Source organism: Peromyscus eremicus, chromosome 5 (assembly GCF_949786415.1).
Source record: "Peromyscus eremicus chromosome 5, PerEre_H2_v1, whole genome shotgun sequence".
Taxonomy (NCBI): Eukaryota; Metazoa; Chordata; class Mammalia; order Rodentia; family Cricetidae; genus Peromyscus; species Peromyscus eremicus.
In genome coordinates, this window is record NC_081420.1 from 96,157,391 (window position 1) to 96,182,806 (window position 25,416).

At 41.8% G+C, this 25,416-nt stretch overlaps 1 protein-coding gene across 2 annotated transcripts in view; it reads left to right on the top strand.

Annotated features, from left to right (window-relative positions):
• The window catches only part of Cfdp1 (craniofacial development protein 1), a 94,853-nt gene that overhangs the window by 21,865 nt on the left and 47,572 nt on the right, over positions 1 to 25,416 (top strand). For both annotated transcript variants that reach the window (XM_059263972.1, XM_059263971.1), the window contains exon 5: positions 2,725 to 2,844. In XM_059263972.1, coding sequence (XP_059119955.1) covers positions 2,725 to 2,844 — 120 coding nt within the window. The remainder of the gene's footprint in view (positions 1 to 2,724; positions 2,845 to 25,416) is intronic.

Consider the following 25,416-nt stretch of genomic DNA (forward strand, 5'->3'; position numbering starts at 1 on the left):
CTCTCTCTTCCACCTCTGCACGTCCCTGCAGAGAGTTAAGTTGAACAAGCCTTTCTAATGTCCTGTGACACAGCGTGGCTTGTTGTTATCCGTTCCACGTGGCTGTAAACTTAGGGGATCAGAGAAAAACCAAAACCAGTTGCTGCTTAAATATTTGCTACTTTTTTTGAGTCAATCTCATGTAGATGAGGATGACTTTGAACTCCTGATCTCCTGCTCAACTGTCCCATTGTGAAGCTGTTACAGGCATGTACACCATGGCCAGCTTCTTTACTTTCTGAAAATTTAATTAATATCTTTTTCTGTTTTACCTCTTCTGTTAATGTTGTATAGTTTTAGTTACATTTGTTTCACTATTAGAGACTTTGATAGTAAGTGGACAATAAAGCATGCATTAATTCATTAATCACATTAATTTTCTGTAGATTTACTCAAGACAAGGGACTGTTTTGAATCCAGTATTTTGGGATCTGCATTAAGCCCAATATTTTGATGCAGGTTTATTTTGGGTATTGATTTAGCAGTATGACAAATCACCCTAAAATATATTGGCTTGCATAAAACAGCTAACTGTTCTATTACAATTTCTCATAGTTTCAGAGGTCTCTAGGGCCAAGTAGGTGGTTGTTGCTCAGGCTCTCTTGTGTACTTGTAATCAGACAGTGGTTGGGACCATCATAAAGATCACTTACTTCCAGTTCTGATGCTTAAGGACTCAGCTATCTTGGGGCTAGGAACGATTCCTCAGATACCTGTGTCTGTGTGGTCTTTCCATGTGATCTCTGCTGCAGAGTGGCTTTAGCTGGGAGTTCTAAAGATATATTCCCAAGGGAATATCCCAAGGGATATATTCCCAAGGGAAGGGAAGGTCTTAGAAGGCCTGTAGAGCCACTGGCACAGAACCCCTTAGGTGAGATAGCCATTAAGGGGCTTGCTTAAGGTTCTGGAAGAGCATGTGGGACAGAAATGTGTGACAACCAGTTTGGAATATGCCATCTTTTGCAGAATTTTCACTCCATTGCTGTGTAGTCTCTGGATAGTTGAGTACGGAGCATAACCCCTTAGATTTCAGGTTTAGTACTTAGGAAGGTAAATGAGCTTCCCGTTGGTATATTAGTGCTGTAGAGCAAACCTCCCCAGCCTCAGCTGTAACAGCAAATGGTAAGCAGTGGAGTGTTGCTGATGTGTTCCTGTATTACCTGGAATTGCTTGTCGCCTCTTAGCTCCAAGCTTAACTTGGTGCCATGTACATACATATCATAACAGTGTTAAGTGCAGCAGCGAGGTAGCCCTTCGTTAGAAAATTTATCCTGGAAGGTGGTAGAGACTTGTATACCCTCGTAGATGGAATTTATAGGGTTTATTCTATCATTTTTGGCCAGTCTTTGTTTGAATATTTATAATGCACTGACTATAATTTTGGACCTGCCTACTGGTAGATTGGAATTTAAACAAAATTCCCCAAATGTTTTTATTGCTCTAGCATGTCAAAGCATGCACTACATATTTCTCCTTTTCTCTTTACCTGGAATATGAGACATCTTAAGTATCCTTATTTCATCCTTTAGAACTCAGTTTTATCCGATACAGTTTTCCAAATTTGATTTTTTTTTTTCCAAGACAGGGTTTCTCTGTGTAGTTTTGCGCCTTTCCTGGAAGTCGCTTTGGAGACCAGGCTGGCCTCGAACTCACAGAGATCTGCCTGCCTCTGCCTCCCAACTGCTGGGACTAAAGGTGTGCGCCACCACCGCCCGGCTTAGTTTTCCAAATTTGAAATTGGATAGTATTGTGTTACATTTTGCTACTCCCTGAGTAGTTGTGATTTGCCCAGTTTTAGGAAGTTGTGTTTTGTCTTTGGGTTTTAGGTGTAGAGCAGGAAGGAGCCTTCTGCAGAGTATTTCCAGTAGTCTGCTTTGTAGCTGGAGAATTTTCCTCCAGCTCCCACCGCCAAGTCCCGCCAGTCCCAGAGCCCACTTATAAAATAAACACACAGACTCTTACATTATTTAAACTGCTTGGCCATTAGCTCAGGCCTCTCCGAAAAGGACCTACTTCCTGTGTGTATGTCTTTATATAGTCTAGCTGTTCTGCCTTCTCATTGGTTGTAAACCCAGACACGTGACTGCCTCGTCACTGCCTGTATGTACAGCCCTCCAGGTTCTCTATGGTATTGAGATTAAAGGCGTGCGCCACTGCCGCCACGCACTTGCTATGGCTCTAATGGCTCTGACCCCTGGGCAGCTTTATTTATTAACATACAATTAAAATCACATTTCAGTACAAGTAAAATACCACCACACTGCTTTTCTTCTTGACATGATGGATGGCAGTGCTCTTGTCCCTGTGTCCCATCTCTCCATCTCACCTTTCATTGGCCCTTCGAGTCTTCATATCGATATGTTAGGTGAGGAGTAGTGCAGGAGTCTCTGTGGCATCACGTGAGTCACCAAGTGAGCTGAGATTCAGGAGTGGTTGCCGGAGTCTTCACACTGACCGATATAATGGAGCAGACTTGATGACACTTCACTGCTGGTTGTGTCATTAGTTAATATCATTAGTCTGGGAAAGCATCTGTGGGTAGGACTGTTAGAGGGAACTTTGATCTAGTGGCTGGAATTGATTGGAGACTCAGCAGTGAGTGTGCTCCCAGTTTTCCTTTCTGTTTTTTGCTGCACTTTGACTCCTTGGCCCACTTGTAAATTGATGTCTCTTTCCGTGAAACAGGGTGACTAAGGAAGTAGATGCTGCGTCCAAGGAAGCCAAGTCTTTCCTCAAGCAAACTGAGAAGGAAAACCCTCAGGCTGTCGTCACTTCAGCAGCGCCACCACTCCCTGCGGGGTCGGGGTGAGTATTTGCATCTGTCCCAGGGGTCTTGGCACACTCGGGAAACTTCTGTGCAAGACCCTGTTTCTAATGTAGTGGTCACCACTCCTGTTCTGAGATAGGGAAGGAAACTTCTGCTCTGCCTTGTTGGAAGTTTTTACCCGGATAGAGTTTGCTAGAAAAAAATAGCTATATGTTGCTTATTTAATAATCCAGCTTGAAAGAAGGTAACCACAAAGCTAAACATGTAAATTGTATAGCTAAAAAATAATAATTTTTGCATGACAATGTTAGCAGTTCATCAGAACTTTTTTTTTTTTTTTTTTTTTTTTTTTTTTTTTTTTTTTTTTGGAGTTTTTGAGACAGGGTTTCTCTGTGTAGCTTTGGAGCCTATCCTGGAACTCACTCTGTAGCCCAGGCTGGCCTCGAACTCACAGAGATCCGCCTGGCTCTTCATCAGAACTTTTAATGAATGTTTGAATTGAGTACTTAGTTCCTCCCACCCCCCTTTGCCTTTGAGGACAAAGGAACATAATTAAGAAAGTCATTTACGGGCTGGAGAGATGGCTCAGAGGTTAAGAGCACTGACTGCTCTTCCAAAGGTCCTGAGTTCAATTCCCAGCAACCACATGGTGGCTCACAACCATCTGTAATGAGATCTGGCGCCCTCTTCTGGCCTGCAGGGATACATGTGGACAGAACACTGTATACATAATAAATAAATAAAATCTTTAAAAAGAAAAAAAAATATTAAAAAAAAAAAAAAAGAAAGTCATTTACACCTGCCGTTCCAGCTGCTGGGAGATTAAGATAGGTGGAGGTGGACCAGTTGAGCCCAAGAGTTCAAGGCGTGTCTATATCAGAGTGAGCCCCTGTCTCAGAGAAAGCAGTCAAAAATGATCGAAAGAAAGAAACTCGGATAGTTTACTCCTTTTGCGTGGCCCGTGCTTTAGTTATTTTCAGTTGAAGCCTAGGGTTCTTTCTCTTTGAAAAAGCCAAGTTCCTGTCTTCTTAGCATATATAAGAAGTAAATAAGAGAAACCCAGGGCTGTAGGCCTCATCCCATGGGTATCCCTAACTAGCCAGCTAACACCTGCAACAGAGAGTTCTGGTAGACCAGGCTCCTATGCTGGCTCCTCTGACCTTTCAGATGAGGACTGTCACCTCGTTAATGTACTCACCTTTGTTGTAAACAGGAAAGTTGTTGTTGTTTTCTTGTTTTTGAGACAGTCTTACTATATTGGCCTGGCTTTGCCTGGAGCTAACTCTCTAGAGCAGGCTGGTCTCAAACTCACCAAAATCTGCCTGCCTCTGCCTCCTGAATGCTGGGATTAAAGGTGTATATCATCACCATGCCTGGCAAACAGGAACATTTTATTTTACATTTTTTTCTCCCACTAAAAATTCATCCAATTTTTCTATCAAACTGTGTAGGCAAATCTTCATCTTTTTAGCCCCAACTCTGAGTAATATTGTTACAGTGTTATATCCCCTAGAGTGCACTTACCTAGAGTAGAATCTCAGAGAGGTTTACATGCAAGTCAGTTATGTGAGAAGTGATGTCAGGGAGACCCCTCTCAGATAATACTAACCACCTTTCCTGTTGTACATTAATAGTACTGTTGCTATGGAAAATTCTGGCTAAACAGACTCCTGTTAAAGGCAGCTGAGGTGATTGGATATCAGCATAGGACAGTCTCTTTAAATTGACTGAGAGGGATTCCTCCTAAACCTGAGCTAGATAGTCCTGGCATAGACAAGAGGCAGTGTCAAGACTTGGTTGAGAAATGGCTGAAAGGAGTCTGACTAGAGTTCATTAAGGAGGGAGTCTTCCTGAGGCTGTGGACAGGAAAGCTACCGGGATACAGGGCAGCTGAGGAAAGGAGCTGTTGCTGGCAGCTGTTCTAGAGTTAATGACCCACTGACTCTCTTACAAAAGAGTGAAATGAAATCTGTCGAAATCCATTTCTTTGAAAGCTATAATGGAATATATCAGAGTATAAAAATATATTCTAAGTATCTGAGTAAAAGTGCATGAATATGGGACTTTAAATTACCTATGGTACAGTATTATGTTTTGAATTTCTGATAAGTTGCATGGCCTTCAAGGGTGATCTGCTTGTTTTTCTGACCTGTGTCTTAGAAAACTTTTATAGTTATAACTGCTTGGAATGCCAAAGGAAGTCATCTGCTTTGGGATTTGGACTCATTTTATCAGTGAAAACATTAGAACCTGCAACAGATACCACTTAAGTATAGAAGGTCTTTTCAAGGGAGGAATTTTTAGGAGTCATCTAATATATAAAAGAAAAGTAATACAGTAAAATGTTTTCCATGGCCTTTTTTTTCTCCCCACTTTGGGAGCTGCTTCAGTTTATGGAAATTGTGTATTTCCCTTTTCTCTAAACAGATTTAAGCAACACAGGAAAACCAGTGCAGAAGACTAAAACATCCTGCCCCACATCTCTCCGTAACAAATAAGGACAGATGCCGAGGAGCCAATGTTTGTAACTGAAAATGCATTTCCTCCACATGTTTAAAATAGCATGCAGCTTAGGCTATAAAAAGTCAGAGTTTGTGTGTTGGGGATGGAATAAGCCCTCTTCTAATTAGAGGCCAGAATCAGGCTGTTACATTTGGTAGAGGAAAGTACGATGCTTACTTAGTGTGTCTAAATTCCCATGGCTTCATCATCCAGGCCTCTTGATCTCTCTCTTCCTCTGTACACTGAATTCTTGCTTCATCTAGCTCTACTAGCTGGTGCCTGGCCATTTGTTCTTTTCTTCTACATTTATTACTTCATTAGTCCCATCAAAACTTAACAATCCTTGCTATAAGCACAGAATTATTTTTATTGAGTTACTACTTTAAGCTGTAGCCTTATAGATTGGGAACAAACTAAGGTGATAAAAATATAAGGTTGAAAGATACGATTTTTCCCTTGTGGTTTTGTCTTGTTCTTGATTTTTGGACATAGAAAAAGGCTTTATTGTTGAATCTCAAACAAGTTCCTGGTGGCGTCAGTTTAAGCAGTGTTTGTCCCAAAGACAGAAAAGATAGGATTTATTATAGAGCCATATGAAGATTATGGCTCAAATTGATAAAGCTGGGTATGATGACTGTAATCCTAGTACCTAGCAGTGAAGGCAGTAGGATCCGGGGGTTAAAGGCCAGCCTTGAGTACATAGTGAGTCTGTGGTCCATCTGAGACTGTCTCTGAAAACCAACAGTAAGACCTGTTCAGGTGGTTTGTCAGTGTTGGTGTCCTTGACTGTCCCAGGAACCTAACCTTTGGGAATAGTTTTTCTGTCTGAACAGTTGACAGTTGACCTTTCCTAAATTAACAGAAATTAGACATAGCCGAAATGTTGGGAGGAAATGTTTCAATTAGACTCTCTAGTTGCCTTGTTTTTTTGTTTGGATATGTTCATATTTTCTTTCTCCAGTGATATGTTTACAGTTGAATGTATATTAAAAACCTGCATACACACCAAAGCCAAGTCCTTTGAGTGGTTCAGTCACAGAAGTAAGACCTCCAGCTAGGTCCCAACAGAAATAAATGTCTAGGATGTCATGAGTAAAAATTTATTGGTAATTGTTGTAATTAAAAATAGAGGCCAGACGGTGATGATACACACCTTTAATCCCAGCACTTGGGAGGCAGAGGCAGGTGGATCTCTGTAAGTTTGAGGCTAGCCTGGTCTACAGAGTGAGTTCCAGGACAACTAGGACTGTTACACAGAGAAACCTTGTCGGGGGGTGGGTGTGGGGTGGGGGGGTGGGATAGAGGAAAGTAGATATTCCAGCAAACATGATCTGACAGTATGGGAGATCTAAGTGATTTTCTATAATGAACAGTGCTTTGTTCATTTAGTAATGTATAGTTGGATGATTTTTCGGTTGTTTGTTTTGTGAGTGCCATTTGTTGTTGTTGTTTTTTGTTTTTTGAGATGGGGTTTCTCTGTATAACCATCCTGGCTGTCCTGGAACTCACTCTGTAGACCAGGCTGGCCTCCTCACAGAGATCCACCTGCCTCTACTTCCCCTGTGCTGGGATTAAAGGTGTGCACCACCACTGGCTGTTTGTTTGTTTGTTTGTTTGTTTGTTTTTAATACAGGGTCTTACTATATAGCTTGGCTGGCCTCAAGCTTGTGATCCTCTTGCCTCAACTTTTTGAGTGCAGGGATTATAGGTGTATACTACCAAATCTGGCCCAAAACAAAAGGAAAGCAACCAAAAAATGCTTTAATGAGATTAAATGTGATGCTATGTAATTTATCAATTTGAATTATACCTTTCTTGGGTTTCTAGCAAACTCACAGGGTATATTCATAGTAGTGGACAACTACAATTGGTTTTTTGTCACCTACCAAAGAAACACTGGACCTATTACTAGTCACTCTCCCATGTTCATGCTCAACTTCACTCGTGGACTTTCTGGGTCTAGGTTTGATTATTTTGGGCATTTCATGAGTGGAATTCCAGTATTTGCTTTTTTTTTCTTTTTTATGTTTTTTATGTGTATGAGTATTTGCCTCTATGTATGTTTACACCATGTGTGTGCCTGTGGGAGCCAGGGTGTCAGATCCCTTGGAACTAGAGTTACAAGTGATGGTGAGCTGCCATGTGGGTGCTAGGAACAGAACCTGGGTCCTCTGCAAGAGCAGTAAGTCCTTGTAAACCCTGAGGTACCTCCCCAGACCCTGTGTCTGGCTTCTTTGACTTAACAGAATTATCTTCAGGGTTCATCCATGTTGCAGCATTTATGTATACTTGATTCTTTTTTATACCCTTTGCAGAATAATATAATTGTAAGACTCTACTACCTTTTGTTTATGTATATGCTAATTAGTGGATTTGGGATGACTTCTACGTTTGGCTACTGTAAATGCTTCTGTGAACGTTCATGTACAAACTTGAGTGTTAGTGGGTGTTTTCATTGCCCTAGGGTATATCCCTACAAGGATTTGTGGGTTAGACAGTAGCTAGAGTAAGCTCTTTAATGTTTTTAAAATTTACTGTCTGTGTATGGAGTTTCACCTGCATGTGTGTCTGTGCACTATGTATGTGCCTAATGTCCACAGAGGCCAGAAGATGTCAGATCCCTTAGAGCTGGAGTTAGGGATGGTTGTGAACCACCATGTAAGTTCTGGGAACTGAAGCTGAGGCCCCTGCAATTTAACCACTGACCTGTCTCTCTAGTCTCTTTAAGGTACTTTTAAACTGTTCTAAAAATAAACCTCTAGCTAGGTAGGTGTGGTGACTTGGGAGGCAGCGGCAAGAAGATAGATTGCTGCTAGTTTGATGCCAGCTTGATCAACATAATAAGTTCTAGGCAAGCCAGGGACATTAGCAAACCCTGTCTCAAAAAATAACATACCAACAAAAGCTCTGCAGATGAAGTCATCAAAAAGTAAGATTAGCATGCTGGAGAGTATATTATAACCCATTGTTGTATTCTTACAGTCTCGGCTGTGCCACTTCTCCTGGTGTGAAAAAAAGTGAAATACTTTAGATCCTTTTGCACGTGTAGAACAGGCACTTGCAATTATTATACTAGCAGAATTGACTCAGGATAATGGTGGGAATGGATTTGTGAACAGGGAGATGAAGACCTTCATTTAAAAAGAGCGTTATGATGCTCTAGGAATGAGTCCAAGTCCCCTGGTTAGTTACAGCTGTGATCATTGAGCATGCACTAGAGGGCAGATTAATCCTAGGAATGCAAGCTCTCAGGTGCTTGAAGCAGTCCTAAGACTGTGTATGGTGCTGTACATTTCTCTTTTGTCTATTTAGAGTAGTCTATTGAGATTTCTTTGTTCTGTGCAGTTTCTAGATACATTAAATTGTTTTAACTCTATTTTGTTTGGAAAATGATTTACCCCTCTCATTTTTATGATATGCAATTTTATTTATGGAGGCGTTTGGTTGTTAAATACAAATAAAGATGAGCTGGCATAACCACTAAATGCACTTGTTCCAAATATCCTGATGAGATTCCCACAAGTTGTCCAGTAGCCTCTGTACACATGATGTGGTACTCATGACCTTCTCCTCCCCAAACAAAAATAAATAAATGTAAAAAAAGTTCAGGTTAAAAACTTTGAATTTTATAAAGAAAGAAATTTAGAAACTGCATTATTAATATTGATCCTTTCAAAATGCTGTATGCTGCTGTCTTAGGCACTTTGGCGTGGAAGTTACTATCTGTTCCAATGTCCATAAAGAATGCCATTCATTTGGAGCATGACTATCAGTGAGTTCTATGTTCTGATGGAGGTTCTGATGAAAGATTCTTAGTACTATTTTGTGGATGGTTATGATTATATAGCAAGATTCACATTAAATATTAAATTTTTAGTTTCAAGTAGGGATTTTTCCTCCAGGAGATGCTTGAGCAGCTGCATTCTAATTATTTTGGTTGGGGCTTGAAAATCAGGCTGGCCTGAAGTCTGCATTTGCTGTATCTAGTTACATGGGCCTGAGTTCTTGCCAAAGCCCTACTATTCAAGCAAACCCATTGTAAATGTAAGATGAAATAATTTAAAACTTTGAAAAATAGATGAGCTAGAAAAACCTAAAGAAATGGAAAAGGTGAGAAAATGACAGATTCTAAGCATCTGTCTTTTGACCTAGTAAACATGAATGTTAGGACCGTAAAAACACAGTTTGATTATTAGCTGTGTTTGAACATGACACCATGTCAGCAGTTGCTGACTGAGAATGAAGGGGAAACCCATGCCTTGCCATGCCTTCTGTTTAGATTGAGAGCTCTTCCTCACTCCAGCTGTGGAAGTTTGAGGAAAGTATCTTTTCTGTTTGTTTGTTCGTTTGTTTGTTTGGTTTGGTTTTTCGAGACAGGATTTCTCTGTGTAGTTTTGGTGCCTGTCCTGGAACTCACTCTGTAGACCAGGCTGGCCTCGAACTCACTGAGATCTGCCTGTCTCTGCCTCTTGAGTGCTGGGATTAAAGGCGAGCACCACCACCACCCAACTGAGGAAAGTATCTTTTTTATGGTAATTATTGGGCTCTGTAGTGTGCATCCCAGGATCATTCAAATTCGTGGCCCCTCCCTCCTCGTGGGCCCTTTGTAGTGAGCCCTAATGTTAAGAAGCTTGCCAAAAGCCTCTTTCCAACCCAGCAGCTGACCTGCACAGCCCTACCTTGTGTTCAGGGACAAGGGAAGTGTACTGCACACTGTACTCTTACTCATTGGGCCCAAACCTCAGAGTTCTTCCTCATCTGCTCCCTACCCTGTACCCGATCCAGTAAGTTCTTTTAATTGTATCTTTGATGGGTCTTTAAATATTCTTACCCTCTGTTCCATCCCACCCACTCCTTCCTTCATCATAGTGGCCTATTTTATCTTCACTTCCATATCCTTTTTAAAACATCTGTCTGTAGGCTATTCTAAAGTCTTTCCAAAGGCTTGAACTGTTGTAATCGTTTCCTAAGTCTACTTAAAACCCACAGTTTCTCTTCCTGTATCCATCCAGCGTGCCACTACCAGGATAAAAGGCAGCGGCTCAGTTCAAATCGTATCACTTGCCCCAAAATTGACTCTTGTTAGTTAGATTCTTTAGCCTCATGTTAAGGAATTCCATCCTTTATCTCTAGCCAGTTTTTCTTTTTTTTCTAAGTTACTCTGTGTGGTAGCCAGAAGGGACTCATTCCCTTTAGCCTGCGTTATTGTCTTTCAGTTTTGGTGTAGATTTGTTTGGTTTATTAAATCTGAGTTGGTGACTTTTTATCTGGCCTGGGAAATTCTCTGGCATTCTGACTATTGCATTTTTTGCATTCTCTCTCCTGGAGCTCCCGTGAGGCAAGTCAGTTTCCTCCTGTCCTTGTATCATTTAACTTCTCTTTGATGTCGTCCACCTCATGATTTCTGAACTGCCTCTTGGTTGTTTCCGGTGTTGTTTGTGTCTTCACTTCTTCTTTAGCACTGTCCAGTCTGCTTAAATCTGAGCACTGCATTTGATTTCAGTGGCTACGTTTTAAGTTTTTCCGTTTTTTTTTTTTTTTTTAAGCAATCCCTGTTTGCTTTGTTTTCAAATTTGCTTTTTCATGGGATCTTATTCTGTTTGTTTGTTTGTTTGTTTGTTTGTTTGTGATAGGGTTTCTCTATGTAGCCCTAGCTGTCCCAGAATTCACTCTGTAGTCCAGACTGGCCTCGAACTCATACAGATCTGCCTGCCTCTGCTTCCTGAGTGCTGGAATTAAAGGCATGTGCTACAAAGCATGGCTAGGACATGTGTGTAATCATTTAATTCCTTTATAACTTCTAGCTGAAGGTTCTTTACTGGAAGGAAGTTCTTAGGTTCTAAAGCTATTCTGTTTGTTCTCTTATGATGGTGCTCTTTTAAGGCTAGGAGTTAAACTGTATTTTTCAAAACAGGTATGAATTTGTTTCTTTGATGCCCCGGTTTGAGCTTTGGCTTAGGCTAATTTTGAATGTAAATGTATGGTTTGGAATCCCTGGAACACTGTAGTTAGGATTATAGTCTTGAATCGCAAATCCATATGAGTTTTCTCAGAAGAGACATGTTTTCCTGTCTGCCTCTACCCTGAACAGAGATGCGCTCTTGGGTGCTCCCTGCAACACTGGCTGAGTGTTAGATTCTGGCTCCCAGTCTCTGTAACACCAAGACAAGTCCTGTTTGGATTTGGTTTACCAAACCCAGGCCCGGAAGTTATTAAAACCATCTCTCAGCCCTCTTGGTCATTCAATTAGGTCATGTGCACTATTGTGGTTTTTCACTTCCTCCTTTAAGTCTAGCTGTCTAGAGGTTCCCTTTCCTTTTTGTGAATTTTTAAAATAGTGATATACTTTGTCTAGTATTTCTACTTTATTATATGGCAAATATTAGTTTATCTTAAACATTCATCACAGATACCCTGTTGCCGTTTTTCATATTTCTGAGCATCTCAGTTAGGTTTTTGTTGCTGTGATGAATATCAAGACCAAAAACATCTTGGGGAGGAAAGGGTTTATCTTTCTTTTTTTTAAGATTTATTTATTATGTATAGTGTTCTGCCTGCATGTACCCCTGCAGGCCAGAAGAGGGCACAAGATCTCATTACAGATGGTTGTGAGCCACCATGTGGTTGCTGGGAATTGAACTCAGGACCTCTGGAAGAGCAGCCAGTGCTCTTAACCGCTGAGCCATCTCTCCAGCCCGGGTTTATCTTTCTTATACTTCCACAGCACTGTGCATCCTGAAGGCAGTCAAGGCAGGAACTTTTTTTTTTAAAGATTTATTTGTCATGTGTACAGTGTTCTGTCTGCATGTATGTCTGCACACCAGAAGAGGGCACCAGATCTCATTACAGATGGTTGTGAGCCACCATGTGGTTGCTGGGAATTGAACTTAAGACCTCTGGAAGAGCAGTCAGTGCTCTTAACCACTGAGCCATCTCTCCAGTCCCCCTTTTTTGTTTGTTTGTTTGTTTTGTTTTTGGTGCCTGTCCTGGATCTCACGATGTAGCCCAGGCTGGCCTCGAACTCATAGAGATCTGCCTGGCTCTGCCTCCCAAGTGCTAGGATTAAAGGTGTGTAACACCACCGCCTGGCTCAGGGCAGGAACTTACAGCAGGAACCTGGAGGCAGGAGCTAATGCAGAGGTCATGGAGGAGAGCTGCATACTGGCTTGTTCTCCATGGCTTGCTCAGCCTGCTTTCTTATGCACCCAGAACCACCAGCCCGGGTGGCACCACCCACCATGGTGTGGACCTTCTCACATCAGTCATTAATCGAAAATGCCCTCCAGGCTTGCCTACAGCCCAATTTTAGGCACTTTTTGAATTGAAGTTCCTTTCTCTCAGATGACTCTAGCTCGTGTCAGGTTGACATAAAATTAGCCAGCACATTCAGCAGCTAGTGCAGAGTTGTGGATTGCATTTGGTGAATTTGAAGTGAGTAAAACAATGTGTGTGTGTGTGTGTGTGTGTGTGTGTGTGTGTGTGCATATATACATATGTGATCTTCAGTATCACATTTGCAAAAAAAGCAACAAGTGAACTTTGGTCTCTGGAGACTTGTTACCCTTTCTGGGTGTGTATTCTCTTCTCAGTGTTAGTTGTAACAGCAGGTTGGTTTGGGTTCCATCACTTGTGTCCAGCAAGTGACTAAGCGTGGAACAGTTTGCAGTGTCTGAAATGTGATTGGAATGACACTTGAGCTTACTCACACTGTAGTTCAAGCATAGACATGGAGGAAGTTCTTTACTCATCCCACAGACCTGTTTTGCAATTCCTGCTATTTCCCTTCTTTGACGTCGACTTGTCTCCTTGTGGAAGTGTTTCCACAGTCACATTTCACAATGCACATCCTCGCTGGAATATGCAGAAGCCCTGCCATGTGCCTGGTAGCCTTGTTTCCTAACCAGGAAACACATGGTATTCCGTCAGCCTTTCCTGCACTTCACTTGGGCTGTCTTATGGACAACAGGAAACCCTTACATTGTTTTCTGCCCTTTAGCACAGGTGCCGGATTAAAGTGTTCTGAAGGGGTTTTGATATGCAAAGTATTTAGGCTTTGACTGGTGGCAGTAAACGAAGTTGCTGGGTGGTGTAGATATAAGGGACATGAGCTGAAACATTCTGTCTTGGGATGACACTCTGTGTAGTGCTAAGGCACCTGTTTGTAGCTTTGGAGAATCTTCTTACTGCTTCTGGGAAGCTGTGGAGAGGAGGCAATGTGGGGGTATAACTTCTTTTGTTTGTTGTTTTTTGAGACAGAGTCTCACTATGTAACCCTGGCACTGTTCTGCAACTTGCTATGTAGCCCAGGCTAGCCCCTAACCCACAGAAATCCACCTGACTTTCTCCCGAGTGCTGGGATTAAAGGTGTGCACCATCATGCCCAGGGAGGCATAGCTTCTCCATCTCTGTGTTTTCCTTTTCACTTCAAACATGCTGAATAGCTTCATATCCTGTCTCCTTCGACACTCGACTGACTAGACTGTTCCCTAACACTGTTAGCGTCTTCTGTATCTTCTCTCATACTTGGTTTCTTCTTTACTTTCTTTCCTTCTGTTCCTTGAGCCAGCATCCTTATTTGGACATTCATTGGAAAGAAGATTTCAGAGACAAGCATGTCATCTTAGTGTGGTTAGTATGCATTCATTTCATTTATAAGTCACTGACTACTAACACTGAGGAGATTGTGTGGTCTCCTGTCACTGTATGATAAAGAATGGTGAGAATATGTGAATGAGAATCCGCCAGACTCACTCTTCATCTGTAAGATTGCTCACTATGGATTTAGCAGCATCTGTTGAGTGTTGCTTATTTTGGTCTCATAGCATGAAACTTTCAAGACAGGAGGTAGGTTGGTTATCACAGGACCCTTAACTGTTCAGCTCAGTGGATTTTGACAATTGTATACATCAGTTTATATCCCCAAGCCTCAAATAGGATGTTTTATGCCATCATTCCAGAAAGTTCCTTCATACCCCTTTCCCATTTGGCTATGCCCTACACCTCTGTCACTGGCAACTATTAGTTTTATTTTGGTAGGTTAGTTCTCCGTATTTCAGAACTTCATATAAATAAACTATACATTATTTTGCTTTTTGTTTCTGGCGTCTTTGACTCAGTGTTTCTGAGATTTGTCCTTGGTATGTGTATTAGAAGTTCCTTTCTGTCTTATCTCCATTGTGTAAATGTAGCAGGTTGTGTCCATCCATTCTACTGTTTTGATGGCTTATGTTTGTTTGTTTATCTTTAAATGTTTCAAAATTCTCCTTTGTGTGTATTCATTTGTGGAAGTCAGAAGAAGATTTAGGGATTTATTCTATCCTTGGACCTGTGGATTCGGGGATGGCTCTCTCTCAGGTTGTCAGGCTTCCTGGAAAGGGCCTTTACCCATTGAGCCGTCTCATCAGCCCATGGTTATTTTTAAACCTTTTTTTTGGGTGAGGAATATGGAGGCATGATGGGAGGGTGTCTTGTGTAAAGCTGGCTGGTCTTGACTTGCTAAAGAGCTGATGCTGCCCTTCAGCTCCTAATCTTCTTGCCTCCACCTGGGGTTACAGGCATGCATCACCACGCTCAGTCACTCAGTCTTCCATAGTCAAACGTTTTTACTTCTTTTGGATAAATACTTAGGAATGGGCATGCCAAACCAGGGTAGAAGTATTTAATGTTGCAACAAACTGAAAACAATTCTTCAAGATAGTTGTCCCATTTCATTTTCCTGCCATTGGCCCGGGAGAGTGCTAACTGGCCATCTCCTGTCTACATTTGGTGTAGTTTTTTATTTCAGTAAGTATGGAATGGTATTTCCTGTCATTTTAGCTTGCACTACCTTGAAAATTTGTACAGATAATGTATTTTCACATGACTATTTGGCATGTATATGTATTTGTAAAGGGTGTCTTCTAGTCTTACTCATCCTTTTTTATTTAATTTTTTTATTTTAAAAGCATTAAATTTTAATAGTTTTTTGTTTTATGTGTATGAGTGTTTTCTTCCATGTATGTATGTGTATTGTGTGCATGCCTGTGTTATCCCTAGAGGTCAGAAGAGGGGGTAAGGTCCCTTGGAACTGGAGTTATGGGTAGTGAGCCACCATATGTCAGGCTTCTGCTGTCTGGTGTAGTGGTATCTAAGCCGCATACACACACACACACACACACACACACACACACACACACACATACACACACACTGAATGAAATGAGATCACTTAAGCATACCTTGGCTAGTTGAGCATCTGCTTGCGAAGGTGTTAAATGGGCCCGTGTGCTATTTTTATGAATGGGGCCCAGGAAATGTGCTTGCTTTTTCTCTCGGCAAGTGTAACTGAGTAAACTAGGTCTGAAGGGGCTTCAGAGCAAGTAATGTAATTAGATGAGTGAGCAGTTGCTGCAGAGTCTCATCCAGCAAACATCACTGCTTTGCCTCCACGCCAGGACTGTCTGTTCTTGGATGGGGAATTAAGCCTGTGATTTGATTTAAAACAGTGAGGCCATGAGCTGTTTTCTTTCTCCTAAGTTGATAAAGTTAATTTTCCTCTTTAGTGAGCAGTTTGCTTGTGGAACATTGGAAGTAAAATGTTCCTTGCTGGGGCTTTTATTCTTCCTAACATGTGCTCTTGTTTAGAACTCAGCCAGGTATGTGAAAGGTGCGTATATGTGTCTGGGGTCAGGGCTTGATTGAGTCTAAATTTGTGAGTGACAGATTTCTTCCAGGAAACAAAATGAGAAAGGAGAAATTGAGTGAAGTTTAGCAGTAGTTCAGAAAATGGGCTGACATGCAGATGGTGAGGCAGGAGCAGAATACCTTGCTTAGATTCTTGTTAATTCTTTCATGAAAAAAATAAATGGTGCCCAGCTCTTGATCTGCTTTTGTTGTGATTTTCTGGTTCTGGTTGGACCCTGAGCCTTCTGGTGGACAGTTGTGCACTGCTTCCTTAGAGAACTGGAGAGCTCCAGCTGACCTGATCTGTATCTTAAGAAGCCAGTTGATACTTACTCAGGCTGAGCAGCAGCCATCTTGTAAACGTGGGTGTGTTCCCACTACTCAGTTACTCAGGAGCAAATAGGACGCCCACATACATGCAGCTTATGCTGCCACTAGACTGTTGAGTCTTGACTTACTGGGTTCTTAGCTCCTTGTCACTCTTTAGACCGAAATCTTGAAGCTGTTATTTTGAGGTCCTTGGAATTTACAGTAGAGGGAAGAGTCCTGCTTCTTTTGGAAGTAAGGAGAAGATAATTTTTATGCTTTGGACTTGGATAGACTTGCCAGGTTCAACTCTTTGCTTGATTCTTTTAGATGAAAGGATGCAATCATAATTTCTAACTTCATAGAGCTATTTTGAGATGAAATGAGACAGGTTATCTTAATATACATTCTGGTTCAGAAGAACTCATTAAAAACTATTTTTCTAGACCAGCAAGATGGCTTATTAAGTAAAGGGGCTTGCTGCCAAGCCTGACAGCCTGAGTTCAATCCCCAGGTGAACACATTGTGTTCAGTCACCTGGAAAAAGGCGATGACTGGCTCCTGCCAGTTGTCCTCTGATTTCCATACATGTGCCATGGCACACACACACACATACACACTCATGTACATGCACACATACACGCAAATAAATGTAACTAAAATTTTTTTAAAGAGTTATTCTTCCAGCGGATATACTCCTGTAATTCTAGTACTCAGGAAGTAGAGGTTGTAGGATTGAGAGTTCAAGGTAATTCTTGACTACATAACAACTTCTAGCCTGAGTTAAAACGAAATGGGCTGAGGAGGTGGCTCAGTGGGTAAGAGCACTTGTTATGTAAGCATGAGGACCTGAGTTTGGATCCCCAGCCACCATATAAAAGCAGGGAATGACCTTGTATGCCTGTAATCTCGCACTGGGCAGAGACAGGCAATTAGTGGAAGCATAGCCAAAATGGCTAGCTTCGGTGAGACACTGTTCCCAGGAGACAAGGCACAGCACGGAGCAGGCGGCCGGACGCCTCATGGCACCTGCACGCACATCACATACCACACTGAAGACATGATACTAACAAGAAAATTGCCTTTGTTCTTTTTATTTTTTTCCCTCTAAAATAACAGGGTTGACCTCTTTTCTAGTTAACATTAGATCACAAAACTAGGGTGTAGAGTTAACATGTATGTGAAACTTGCACTAAAACCCACATGCTCTGTGTTTCCAGCCTCTCCTTACTGGATTAAGCCTTGTGCTCTGAAAGCACTCTGAGGAACTGGCCCGCTTTCCCTTCCTCCCCATGCTCATTTGGAGCCTTGTTTGGGTTGCCTTCCAGTTCCTTCAAATGTCCATTAGCTAGCGTACATAATTATTGACTAATAATTATCATAATTATTGAGAGAGGGTTAGTCCATCAAGTCAGGAGATCAGCATGTTCTCTTTACCCTCCCATCACGCAAGCTACTGCTTTCTGACTTGTAAGCTCTTTTTGGGATTAGAGTAACTCCACACATTTATACGCTGAGTATTTTAGATGGTGTGGGAAAAACGCAGCAGTATCCACCTTAAACTTGTATTTATGGCCAAATAACGTGTAGCTACAGGTAAAGAAGTGGTTTCCTTGTCAGAACCTGTGTAAAGACACTCATAAACATTTCCAAAATGAGGCAGTAGATGGACCACTGTTTAACAGCATTAAAAATAAACAACTGACCTGTTTTAATTTATTATCACTGTGAGAGTATATGCTATGATGTGAGTGCACACATGTATGTGTGGAGGTCAGAGCAACTTGGAGAAGTCACTTTTCTCCTCTACCTTTATGTGGGGTTACACTCAGGTTGCCAGGCTTATGTGGAAAGTGCTTTAAACATACCAAGCATCTTGCCAGCCTTTGTTGTTTTTTTGGTTTGTTTGTTTGATGCAGAGTCTCACTGTATCAACAAGGCTGGCCTCAAACTCACAGAGATCCACCTGTCTCTGCCTCCCAGGTGCTGGGATTAAAGGTATGTGCCACTATACTCCCTTTTTGTTTTTTGAGATAAGGACTCATGTAGCTCTAGATAGTCTAGAAGTACTGATCCTCATGCCTCTACCCTCAAGTATGTGGTTACAGAAATGATCACTGCTCCCAGCTTAGCATGGATTTGTAAATGCTTGGGGGCTTGGGAGATGGCTTGGCAGGTAGAGTATTTGTTTTGCAAGCGTAAGGACTGCAGTTGGGCATTTGCAGAAAGAAAGGCCTGATACAGTAGCATGCTTTTGTAATCCCAGCTCATCCATGGCTGGGAGGCAAAGACAAGAGAATCCCCAGAAGCTTGGCAGCCAACTAGCCTGATGTATTCAGCAGTGAAGAGATCCTGCCTCAAAGCAAGGCTGAAGACAAGGACAGATACATGAGGTATAGGCACCTGCACTCACACACTCCACATATTCAGTGAATGAATGAATGAGTGCCTACCTACATACACAAGTTAGTGGTTCTCAACCTGGGTGTTCTTAGGTCTCCTTTGTATTCACATAAATAGTTAAGGATTCCTGTTGACATTTACTGAATTAAATTAAAGCAGGAAAATTTTTTTAAAATATTTATTTATTATGTGTACAGTGTTCTGCCTGCATGTGTCCCTGCAGGCCAGAAGAAGGCACCAAATCCCATTATAGGTGGTTGTGAGCCACCATGTGGTTGCTGGGAATTGAACTCAGGTCCTCTGGAATAACAGTCAGTGCTCTTAACCACTGACCCATCTCTCCAGCCCCTAAAGCAGGAAAATTTAAAACATTAATTTATTTTGAAAAAACAAACAAACAAAAAACAACTCATCCCCTGTTACTGCGACTAGCATAATTTTGTGTATCTTTTGTAAAGCGTCTAGACTCTAGTATGAAATGTGGCATTATTTTATATTTTTAGGACTCTCCTTTGTATCTGTTTGCATAGAAGATGGCTACTTTACAGCTGCTTAGCATTTTCACTAGCTGTCGGAGTTATAACACTGCCCTGTGGGAAATGCCACCATATCTTGTAAGAGAAAAGGAGAAATACTGTCTTATTGTTATCACAAAAGTGATTTTAACCTTTTCAACTCCCTGGAGAGAAGAGGTCTCTGGGTCCCTGTGACACTTTGAGAACTACAGGTTTAGTGACAGCTCTTGGAGGCCTCATCTCACAAAGGACACTTTGCTGGTTGAGAGACAGCAGAGTGGAATGTAGGCTACCTTTCGAATACCTTTTGCATATTTTGCTTTGTATATTAATTACCATCTTAAGGTAAATTATTATTAAATAAAACCTTTATCTTCTTTCTGGCAAGAAGATGTTTAAAGTAATAGATTGATGCTTGTTGGGGGTGGTTTTGTTTTGTGAGACAGCATCTGATTCTTTAGCCCAAGCTGACCTAGAACTCACTGTGTAGTTCAGGCTAGCCTCAAATGTGAGGTAATCCTCCTGCCGCAGTCTGCCAAATGCTGAGATTGCAACATAGTATCACCAAGCTGGGCTCCAGCCCTCTGTGTGGGTCTCATGCTCCCAGCCTTTGTTCTCATCTCTGCATAGGTCCCCGAGGAGCAGTCAGGAGAGACCATGAAGGTGTGAAGTCTTTTCGTCTGTTTTAAAGATCATGTGTTTATTTTTGGGGGGCGGGAAGTGGTTAATGAGGTTTTTTCCTAGATGAACACAGTGAGCATTTTCCTCCCTCCTTCCCTTCCCTCCTCCCTTTTTTCTTTTTCTTTTCTTTTTTTCACAGACCTTGACTTTGTTTGACCTCAGGGTGGCTCCAATGCTCTTTGTCTCCTTGTAGTGATTCTTGAGTATTCCTAGCTCACATACCACTGGATTGCAGAGGGTGAGGGGCTGGATTGCAGAGTCAGTAGTTTGCTCATAAAGAGCAAGACCGTCCATTGCCACAAAATCTACAGCTGCTGTACTAACAGAATCTCAGCTGGATCTTTTGCTGCAGCCTTTGAGGTCCATTGAGAGGCCTCCTGCCCTCACCCCTGGTTCCATGTAGTATCATTGTTTTTGTTTTTGTTTTTTGAGACAGGATTTCTCTGTAGCTTTGGAGCCTGTCCTGAAACTCACTATTAGAACAGGCTGGCCTTGAACTCATAGGGATCCACCTACCTCTGCCTCCTGAGTACTGGGATTAAAGGCATGCACCACCACTGCCTGGCATAGTATCATTGTTTAAAAGAATTCGTACTTGTATATAAAACAGCCCCGTGGGACAGAAGTTTTGCTGTCACAAGTGAGATTTGTGCATAGTGACTCACGCCTGCAATCCCAGCACTTAAGAGACCTCTCAGTGGAGAATTGTCCTGAGTTTGAGGGCAGTCTGGGCTACAGTAAGACCTTAACTCAAAAAACCATGTACACACACAAACAAAAATATAAAGGCCAACAGCAAACTACAATTGTGTAATAAGTGATTCTTTTCCCTTGACAAAACAGCACTAATACAGGTTTGCTTGTAAGTGAAGAAATAAAGAGTAACAGGTGGTCTTATGGAAGGTACTTCAGCCCACAGGCTCATGGCTTATGTTGTGGGTGAAGACTGGCTTTGTTATTGTGCTACATGTTTTGTTGAAATATAATGAACATATTTTCTAAACCAAAAACCACACCTGCTTTAACAGTGCCTCTCGCCCATACTGAGATTGAACCCAGGCCTCACATATGCTAGGCAAACACTATACTACTCAGTTATATTCATAGCTTCCTTCCTTCCTTCCTTCCTTCCTTCCTTCCTTCCTTCCTTCCTTCCTTTCTTTCTTTCTTTTTAAATTTATGTGCATTGGTGTGAGGGTGTCAGATCCCCTGGAGCTGGAGTTAAAAGACGAATTAGGATCACACTTCATGTGGCACCCAATGTGGGGCACAAACCCATGACCCTGAAATTAAGAGTCTCATGCTCTACTGACTGAGCTAGCTGGGCAAGCTTTAATTGTCAGAACACAAACAAAATATCATACAACAGACGGTTGTGAGCTGCCATGTGGGTGCTGGGAATTGAACCTGGGTCTTCTGGAAGAGTAGCCAGTGCTCATAACTGCTGAGCCATCTCTGCAGCCCACACAACTTTCTTCCTTTTTTATTTTGGAGTATAGTCTCACTACATTATCCCAGGCTGACCTGACACTCAAGGTGCACCTGCCTTAGCTCTCAAGTAGCTGAGATTACAGGCATGCAGAACTACACCTGGCCCAACCATTTCTTTATTTGTTAACTTATTTCTCAAACATTTTAACATAATACAAAAGCAAGTCATCTGGGTAGGTGGGATAGTGTACACTTTTAATCCTAACACTCAGGAGGGTGAGGCAAGAAGATCATAAATTTTAGACCAACCTGGACTACTTCATGAGATCCTGTCTCAGCAACTTTTTTTCCCTCCTGAAACAGGGTTTCTCTGTGTATCCCTGGCTGTCCTAGAACTTGCTGGCCTCAAATTCAAGAGATTGCCTGCCTCTGTCCCTCCCAAGTGCCACTATACCCAGCTTCAAAAACTTTCTAAGTTGGTTATGTAGCTCAGTGTTAGAATGTTAGCTGTACCTGAAGAACAGGAAGTTAACTCTTCAAAATCAAAGTGTGCCATTCAAAGTTCTGTTCTAAGGTATTTCAGCACGTTGCTGCTATCAGTACTTCTAAAGATGTAGTCTGGTGTCCTGTCTCAGGCCACAGACTCCAGATCCCCCCCCCCCCCCCCCCCGCCTCTGGGCGGGGGGGGGGGGGCTTTTGGTTTTTGGTTTTTTTCAAGACAGAGTTTCTCTGTGTAACCCTGGCTGTCTGGCTGTCCTGGAACTCACTTGGTAGACCAGGCTGACCTCAAACAGAAATGTGCCTGCCTCTGCCTCCTGAATGCTGGGATCAAAGGCATGCACCACCATTGCCCTTCAGGTTTGTTCTTCTTGGGGTTGTTTGTTTTTGAGATCAAATCTTGCTATATAGCCTCAGCTAGCCTTGAACTCAGATCTATAGATCACTCTGACCTGGAACTCATGGAATCCTCCTACCTCAGTCTCCCTAGTGCCCTTTTGTTATGAATGCAAAGCATAATCCTTAAGAAGAGCCTGGTGTGATGGCATATGCCTATAATCTCAGCCCTTGAGAGGCAGAGGCAGGCAGATCTTTGTGAGTTTGAGGCCAACCTGGTCTACAGCGCTAGTTCCAGGACAGTCAGAGCCATACAGAGAAACCCTGTCTCAAAAAAACTAACTAAATAGACAGACAGACAGACAGACTCCAAGAAGAAGAAGAAGAAGAGCTGAAAAGCTGGTGTGGTAATGGTGGGTAAATCATAAACTAGGTGGGCATTAGTGATTCACAGGTCTACTGTCAGGACACAAAAGGCAGAGGCAGAAGAAGGTCACCCATGAATCAGAAGACCAGCTTTGGCTACATAGTGAGTGTGGGTTAGAGTGAGATCCTGTCTCAAAACCCCCAAAACATAAACTAATTCACTTTAACATTTTTATTTTATGTTTGTTTTGCCTTGCCTGCATGTGTGTCTGTGCACCATGTGCCTGTGGAAGCCAGAAGAAGGGTAGATCCCTTAGTACTGGAGTTAACAGACAGTTGTGGGTGATGAGAATCAAATGCTGGTCCTCTGGAAGAGCAGCCAGTGCTCTTACCACTGAGCCATCTTTCCAGCCCTGAAGACATCATTTTTAATGGTCCTAAATGTCTAGATTAGCTGGCTGTTAACACTTGTAGGACAGTCTGGTGGAAGGTGAGCACTAGCGCTTGGTAGAGTGACTGCTTACAGGTTGTGACTACATTGATTTCAGGGAAGGCAGATTGAAGGATTTGCAATGGCCAAATCTCTCCTCCCCTCAGTCTTTCTTTGTAGGGGAGGAGATCCAATACACAGACTAGAATCTAGCACTTAATCAACGGCATAGTTGCCTCTACAGAGCTTTGCTATTTTGGAACCGTTGGTGTGAATTATTCCCTGTTAATAGGAACCTGGCTTTCCCTGCTGGCAAGAAGCTAAGGCACAGCACATTGCTCCAGATCAGCAGTTCTGATCTTTTTGTTCTCAGGGCCTCTTTCCACTCCTCAGAATTATTGAGCAGGTTTTATAGATTTTTATTTTATTATCTTTAATTATGTATATGTCTTTGGGTGTGTGCAGGTGTTTATGGAGGACATGAGATCTCTTGGAGCAGGAGTTAAAGACAGGAGTGAGCTGCCTGGGTAATAGGAACCGAACTCAGGTCTTCTGGCAGAGCAGTGTGTTGTGTGCTCTTGACCACTGAACCATCTCCAGCCCTTGACTGAATTTTAACTGTTGTTATTTATTGTAAATAAAAGTAGAGCTGAAAGAAAATTAAAATATTTGATAATTCTTTTTTTGTTTGTTAAGTTTTTCTGTGACAAGATCTCACTGTGCAGCCCTGGCTGGCTTGAACTTGTTACATATAAACCAGGCTGCATTTGAATTTGCAACAATCCTCCTGCCTCCTCTACCTTTTAAGTACTGGGATTATAGGCATGTGCTATTGTGCTCAGCTTGCAATTCATTTTTTAATAACAATCAGGATAAGCCCATTACTTGTTAACATAACTCTTTTTACTTACAAAAAACAGCATTGTGCCTTTGTAAATCTCTTTAGTGCCTGGCTTAATACAACATGGCTAGCCTCACATCTGTGTGAGCATGTGATCTGCTTTAACAGATTGCTTTATGCAAATGGGTAGCTGAGAAAGGAATGTTTTAGCAGTTTGGATGATGATTGCTGTCCTGTGCTGCTGCACTAAAATGTGAAGAGTGCTAGTTTCCTCTGGTTTAGTTAAGAGCACAGTCTGGCCTATCCGTGCACTTTGTAGCTTCATTGCAGTCTGAAGAACTATTCACTGATATGGTTTGTAGCACCACGTCTCATTTGCTCAGAAATACTTATTTGCTGGATTATGCTGCTCTTCTAATGTTGGCTGACTTCACTGGATAGTTTCTGTAAATAACATTGATTACAATTACTGCCAATTTCATCAGAGAACTGTGTAAAGTACTGGGAGGTTGTCCAGCTCATGGTGGTATGTACAAATTTTCCAGAATTCTAAAGCTCAGAATTTGTCATTGGCAACCAGTGCTGCCAGTTGTTCTCCTTGAAGTGACAGACTTACTTCGTTCATTCTTGAGAAATGAGAAATGTCTGTCAAGTCCCCAAGCGTGAACGAGTATGGTTTATCTGCCAGACACTTGAAAATGAAATGGTGCTCCATTACCCAAGCAGGTAATTCAGCTTACAGCTCAGCTGCATAAATGCTCCTTTGGAGACCTCTATTCCCAGTAGAAATACTTTTTGGTTATTTTCCATTGAAGATGTTAAAAAGATATCTACTTAAGAACCAAGGTTTAGGGCCTGGAGAGATGGTTCGGTGTTTAAGAGTGTTTGCTGTTCTGTTAGAGGACCCAAGTTTGGTTCCCTGCACCCATGCCAGGTAGATCTAAACCCCCTGTAATCGGTCTGGCTCCAGAGGATTCAGTGCCCTCCTTCTGGCTTCTACAGGCACTCTCTTATACATGTACATATGCATATACACATAAATAAGAGTAAGTAAGACAAGTCTTCACAAAAAGAACCACAGTAGAGGTGAGGGGATCTGTGTGAATTCAAGGCCAGACAAGGCTCAAAAACAAACTAAAAAATGAATTAAGTTTGAGATCTCTATGAGTTTGAGGCCAGCTTGATCTATATAGCAATTTCCAGGCCAGCCAAGGCTACATATCAATACCTTGACTCAAAACAAAAAGAGCCAAGATTTGATTTAATTGTGTTATTAAATTTAGATTTATTTTATTACAAATGTATAGTTTGTTTTATTTAAACTTACTGTTTCATTTCTTATAAAAACAAAATTTCTATTTCAGAATAATTCTAAGTAACCATCATAGGTTATATCAGACAAACTTATAAAATGACATGTGCACTTAGTTTCCCCATGTCATCACCTAATGCCATGGCACTAGATCTGTCTAAATTTAGATTCCTACTAATCAAGCTGCACACTTCATCTGGTTTCCCTAGTTTTCCAAAACACAAGTGTCCTGTTGCTGTTCTAGAGAAGGACACTGTTGCTGTTCTAGAGAAGGATACTGTTGCTGTTCTAGAGAAGGACACTGTTGCTGTTCTAGAGAAGGACACT